General features: G+C 44.6%; 1 protein-coding gene and 1 pseudogene across 1 annotated transcript; both read right to left on the bottom strand.

The window, feature by feature from the left end:
- Window positions 1-521: 521 nt before the first annotated feature.
- LOC119429531 lies at window positions 522-3,935 on the bottom strand (annotated as a pseudogene).
- Window positions 3,936-4,018: 83 nt separating this feature from the next.
- Window positions 4,019-6,039, bottom strand: LOC119429532 (pecanex-like protein 1; the record flags this gene model as incomplete). Its single annotated transcript, XM_037697142.1, is given in 2 exon segments — window positions 4,019-4,717; window positions 4,815-6,039. Coding segments are annotated over 2 exon segments (1,920 nt in total), but the record flags the coding sequence as incomplete, so codon positions are not given.
- Window positions 6,040-6,268: the final 229 nt, after the last annotated feature.

The raw sequence follows: 6,268 nt of genomic DNA on the forward strand, positions 1-6,268 counted from the left end.
ATATGATCTCTCCCAGTAACTCCAGTTAAGACTCTGGCAGCAGCATTTTGGATCAACTGAAGACGTTTTAAAGAAGTATTTGGACACCCAGATAATAAACCATTGCAATAGTCCAGTCTAGACATGACAAATGTATGGACCAGTTCTTCTGCATCATCTTTAGATAAGATTTTTGTAATTTTAGTGATATTACGCAGGTACTACTACTACTTACTACTTGTACTACTATTCCTACTTTGTGGTTTTTCACTTATCGCGTGGCTTCAGGGTACGGATCCCCTGCGATAAACGAGGGACTTCTATATTTGAAACAATCACAGGCTCAGTTCTCTAACCTGTAGGCCACTTCCACCCCATAATTACTCCTGAATTTTTGTGATTTTTTTAAACATACTATTTATTTAATATTTCATAAACCTCTACAATCAGTGGGGGTTTTAGTACAATTTCTCCTTTGCTAATTATAGAAAGTCTTTTTATTCATTTATAACTGAATCTCCGTCAAATGCAAGTGATAACACAGATTCGTAGCCTGACGTCTGAGAGAAATTAAGGGTCAGCTGGTTGTCCATGTTTGTGCTGACCTGTAGGTGGGACAGCCAGTTCAGGACCTCATGAAAATTACTACTTGATTGTTTCTGATTTGAACAAGTCTGAATAAGTTGCAGGGTTGAGATGTCTCCTTTCACTAAAGACCAAACAGAAACACGTTTCATTGTTCACCTCACATCATGTAAAAGCTACTATTAACCAATGAAGCAGTTTCTACTTACAGTCAGGGAACAAAATGTCCATGCTGCTCCGAAGAATTTCTGTGGATTTCATTATGTCCTTGTCCAGCTTCTCAATTTCTCTGCAGATTTTTGCGTCTACTTTTTCCTCCTTTTCATTTTTCTTCTTATGACCAATACCCTTGACTTGGCTTTTTATCATGTCACAACTGTCAACCATTGAATTAATACAACAGAGTATTTTTAAAATAAAGAAAGGAAAGAACACTCCCTCCCAGCAGAATACTTACAGGGGGACTTCGATTTAGTGCTCGATGTAGTTTCTCTGATGTGAGCTTGTAATTCAAGGAGGGTTTCCCTGAAGCCAATCGTGAGCTCCAGCTCCCTCCGTTTGTACTCCCTTCCTAGTCGTTGCTTCAGGACGTGCTTCAGCTGCCTCTTACTGAACTTCTCCGAGATTCTTTCATGGACCTCCTTTGTGTCAGGACAGAATAGCTTGCCTCCATTTCCTGCCACCAGTTCCTCTATCTTCTCAAACAGCTCTACAACCTGACTCAGATCACTTTTTGTCATATTGTTAATTACGTGGTACTTGTTTTCACACTTGTCCACCAACCAGCGCAGAGCGGGAGTCTCCCTCTCGATGTGCTCCTCTACACACCTGTCTTATTTACTGTCTGAGAGTTTTAAAAACACGACACCCGTTCTAACAACTTGTTTTTGACTGTCTCTGACTTTTGACCGACATCACTCTTTCTCATTTCAGACAGAAGATCAAAATGCATAATTACTTTGTAAAATAGATATTTAACTTGATTTCTAATTTAAATGAGGATTAAAAAATCATTAATACTGTTTCACAGTTGATTTAAAATGAGTGGTTCACTTCAACATTTAGAAATGATATGAACTAAACACACTTTTGATTATCAAGATATTGTAAAATAGTAATGATAATATAAAAAAGAGAGTGTTCTTTCAATTGATTAGTTCAGGATACAATTAGAAAGTCTCTGGATGAGCTAATTTGTATTTCTGGATTCAAATCAATGAAATAACAGTTCCTGTCCCATGAAGGTCTTCAGAGGCAGGTTTTGGTCTGAGGCCTAGTCCACTACACCCCTAACGGACACAGCAACAGACCTCGAACAATTTCTGTGTCCATCTTTTCTGTGCAGCAGGATGACTCCTGCCACCAGCCTGGGGTGTGGATTACAGTGACCTGTTGACCAGCAACTGTCCCGTCCCCTACAACGCATTGCTCATTGTGACGGGTACTGAACACTTCCTTCCTCAGGATTGTATTTCCTGTCGCACTCTTCCCAAAATCTTCTGCCCAAGCATCACAATCCTCAACTGAGGCAACTTATTGGAGACTGAGGAGAAAATAAATGTCATTTCATTATTAAATAAAATAATCAAATGCAGCAGACAGCACTTTAATGAACATGACCATGGAATCACTATGTAAATTTAGCAGTTTGGAGCTTAACACACTACTGACTAAACGATTCAGAAACATACCTATGAAGCGTTTCCTTTTGACCTTGACCTGTTCTTGCCTCAGTATTGCTGCCTCCTCCGTTCTTTTCCATCTCTCTTCAATGGTTTTAAATATTTTATCATCTGGAATAAAATATTCCCAGACATTTTCAGCAATGGTCTCAGTGATTTTCTCCAGTAGCTCTGTGACTTGTGTGCTATCCTTTGCATTCTTGTTATTAATGACCTGATACCTGTGTCCACATTGTTCTGCTAAAGTCTGTAGGGCCTCCCCCTCGCCTTCTATGAACTCTTCTATAGGTTTTGTTCCCAGCCAGTCTCCTTTGGTAAAAACTATAAAAGTGTGTTTCCATACAGCCTCTCCAAGAAGTTCCACATGTGTTGTAACTGCGACCAAGTTTTTGGCATTGAAGGATGCATCAGCATCTATTACTAGCAGGAAGACGTGGGGTCCAGGGGGGCACGAAAACACGCTGCATGTTATCTCGTCTTTCATTGCTTCTGGAGTGTCAAACACAGGGAAGCCCTTCCACCATCCTGGAGTGTCAACAAAAGTTACTTTGGTTTTATTGACTAAACCAGACCAAACCACCAAGTTGGTTGTTCGTTTTCCATCTTCTTCTTGTTTAAAGCCCAGGATGGTGTTCCCCACTGAAGTTTTCCCAATATTTCGACATCCTAATAGAATCATCTGGAGTTCAGGGATGACTTATTGTCTTCTGAAATTAGACAAATTTTAAATTGTAACAATTCAAAAAAGTTATTGAACTAATCAAACTAAGATTTAAAAAATGATGTAGTGAGTACCAGTAAAGACATAAAAGCTGGTCAGTAAAAAACTTTGTAAAAACTTGCATTAACATAATCCCATTAACAGAAACATTTGACCATAAGAAGAGACGCATTAAAGAAAGCAATAAATCAAACTTTTATTTTTCCATATAGAAAAAATGAAGTTAAAATAAAGAGTCCATCAAAAAGCTGCATCTTCGTTTCAACCAGTGGTCCTGAAAACATTTGTCCCAACAGATTAAAATCAAGATGTAACAAAGTGTAAATACTATGTTCACAGTAATAAATATTCAAAACAAAATCTTTTATACAGAGACATTATATATATATATATATATATATATATATATATATATATACATATATATATACATACATACACACATTTGTGTAAATATATGTGTTGATAAATTTGTATACAGTAAAAAGGTACCTTCAAGTTTATCAAATAAAAGGATTTAAATAAAGTGTCTGAAAAGAGAAAAATGATTGCATTGTGTCATTTCCAAGGCCTCAGTAAAGATGGCCGCTCAGACGGAGTAATAAATTAAACATAGGGTCATCTAAAGGTTATAGTGCATCTCTGTAAATCAACAAATAGTGCACGTTTGTTGCAACTTGTAGCAAAGCTGATGTGAATCAGAAGGAATGACAACAACCAGTTTGTGGAGCTCCTCTGAGCATTTATCTGTCTACAAAAAACAGAAAAGCTTCACATAAATAAAATTGTGGATCAATTATTTGAGAAATTAATAAATAAAGGAGAAATGTCCATGCTGCGTTCCCTCAGCTCTTTGAAAGTAACTGCTCTTTTGATGCATAGAAATGGATTCTGAGGAGCAGGAGCCGAGGGAGGGTCGTTACTGTCGAGAAGCAGTTCTGAGACACTGCATTAATGCAGCAAAGCATGATGGGTACATGTCTGCCTTCAATGACAGAAATGGGAGCTCACGCTTCCTGTTGGCCTGCAGGTTGCAGTGTCCTCCTGTCCCAGGCTCAAACCTCTGCTCCCAGCTCCGTGACCCCAGTCTCAATAACAGGAACTAGCTTATCGTCCACCTGGACCAGCAGGATGGTTCTGTTGAGGTGGGAACGGCTGGCCGGGTCTCAGCTACAAGGCACCCACCGGTGAACCACATGTCCTTCCATGCCCTCAGCAGGACTCCAGTCCCTCCAGCAGGTCCGACCGGCCCTCAGTCTCAGGGTCTCATCGGGCCACTGGAGCTCCTTCCTCTTCGGGAGATTGATGTTCTCCAACACCTGACTCACGTCCACGATCTGCACTCTGTAGGAGATGTCGTCTCTGCGCACGGTGGACACGGTGGGGTTGTGCTGCTGCGGGCGGTAATGACAGTGATGAAGCTGGCTGAGGGGGTCTGTGACGGTGCTGCAGACGCCTTCGTTACCCAGGAGCCCCACCAGCGTGTGGCGTTTGCAGGGAGGGATGCTGTGGCTGGAGAGAGAGGACGAGGGGCCGGCCGGGTCGGACCCAGGGCCCAGTCGCAGCTGCAGGGAGGTGGGCAGGGTGCGCAGAGACAGCTGGCTGGTGGAGGAGCGGCGGCAGGGCTCCAGGCCCGTGGTGGAGGTGCGCAGTGAGGAGTGGTGGCTGCTGCTGTAGCGGTACAGGGAGGACTGGCTGACCATGGAGGCTCTGGCAGGGGAGTGGCACACCAAACTGGACTGACTGGGAGCTCTGGCTGGTACCCAGAGAATGTGGTTGGTACATGTAGGGCGGAGCTGGTCCAGAGTTTCCACTGTGGGAGCCCGAGCTCTGATGAGAGTCTCCGCCCGTCCCGTTCCCACTGCCGCAGGGCAAACCGCCGGCATCAGAGTCCTCCATGTTTCCTCCGCTGTTGCAGCCGGCACCGCAGCCCTTCCTTAACCTGTGCCAGGTGCTGACAACAAAGCTGTGGATGTTTGCGATGCTGATGGCTCCTCCCAGGATGTGTCGAAGCTGCGGGTGCGAGTTGCAGTAGGAGGTGGTCAGCGGAGACACGTAGATCGGATACCCAATGGGCTGGTCGCAGGAAGAATTGATCATGTTGCGCAGAGCCTGCTTGGCGTTCTGGATGCTCCCGCGCTCCGGGTTTCTGTTCCTCAGAAACACCAGCTCCTGCTGCTGGCCCGCCCAAAGGCCCCGCACACATTCTTTATTTACCTTGATGACGCGGAAGCTGAGGTATCGTCGATTGAGCATGATGATTTTGTACTCGTTCGTGCCTTCGTCCAGGACGTGACGAAGGGCGAGGAGCGACGGGGCACTGGACAGCACGGCGCTCCTCCAGGCTGGGTCGCCCTCGTGAGCGATGACCAGGTTCTGCTGGTGCAAGGAGATGGCCTCGTACAGAACAGCTGGTTCGTCATACTCGTCGGGGGATGTGAAGTGGTCCTGGTGCAGCTTAAGAGACATTCGGATTCCAGGCACCACAACCTTCCTGAGCAGCTCCATGTCTGCAAAGACCCACTCATCTCGCACTGACGCGATGCGGAAATCTTTAAATAACACATGGAGCCCGTAAAGGAAAGACTCCAGGTTGCTGGACATGTGATGGGCTGCTGTCCCCAGGGCCCTCCTTCCCAGCACACACAAACCGAAGCACAGCAGCACCAGAGCCGAGTCTTTCTCACTGTCCAGGGGCTTGTCTCTTTGAGAGTTGCAGTACTGAATCCAGCTCAGGTAAACCCCACAGAAGCTGTCCCTGGAGATGCCTGCGAGCCGATGGTCATAATCCTCATCTATGTTGGGATTAAACGTGGGGTCCAGGTCCACGTAGTTCCTCTCTGCACACCCTCGCAGACCCTCCTTCATGGTCTCGTTAGCAAGCCACTCCTCCAGTTTGGGCGAGGCGACCACATAGTAAATGATACCCTTGACGTAGTAGGTGGTGAGGATGCGCCTCAGGTCAAACACCTGCAGCATGGAAGCGGCGCTGTTGTCAGTGATGCTGTATCCTTCCAGAACATAGTTGGTGACCAGAACCTCCCAGGCCAGACAGCGCTGGCCAAACGCAATTAATAATTAAGTAATTATTAAGAAAAAACACATTTCTTCAGTATAAATATCTTTAATTTAATATTTTTGGAAGGAATATATATATATTTATATTTATATATATATTGGCTGGGCGTTCCCCTGATTACAATGTTTGCTTAGATAAAACAACACAATGGATCCATCTAAAGGGTACGTATGAAGACAGGTCGGTGGTTCCAGTAACAAACGGCGTAGCACTGGTTTTACG

Source organism: Nematolebias whitei, unplaced genomic scaffold (genome assembly GCF_014905685.2).
Source record: "Nematolebias whitei isolate Nwh7 unplaced genomic scaffold, NemWhi1 Nwh_scaf_2208, whole genome shotgun sequence".
Lineage (NCBI taxonomy): Eukaryota > Metazoa > Chordata > Actinopteri > Cyprinodontiformes > Rivulidae > Nematolebias > Nematolebias whitei.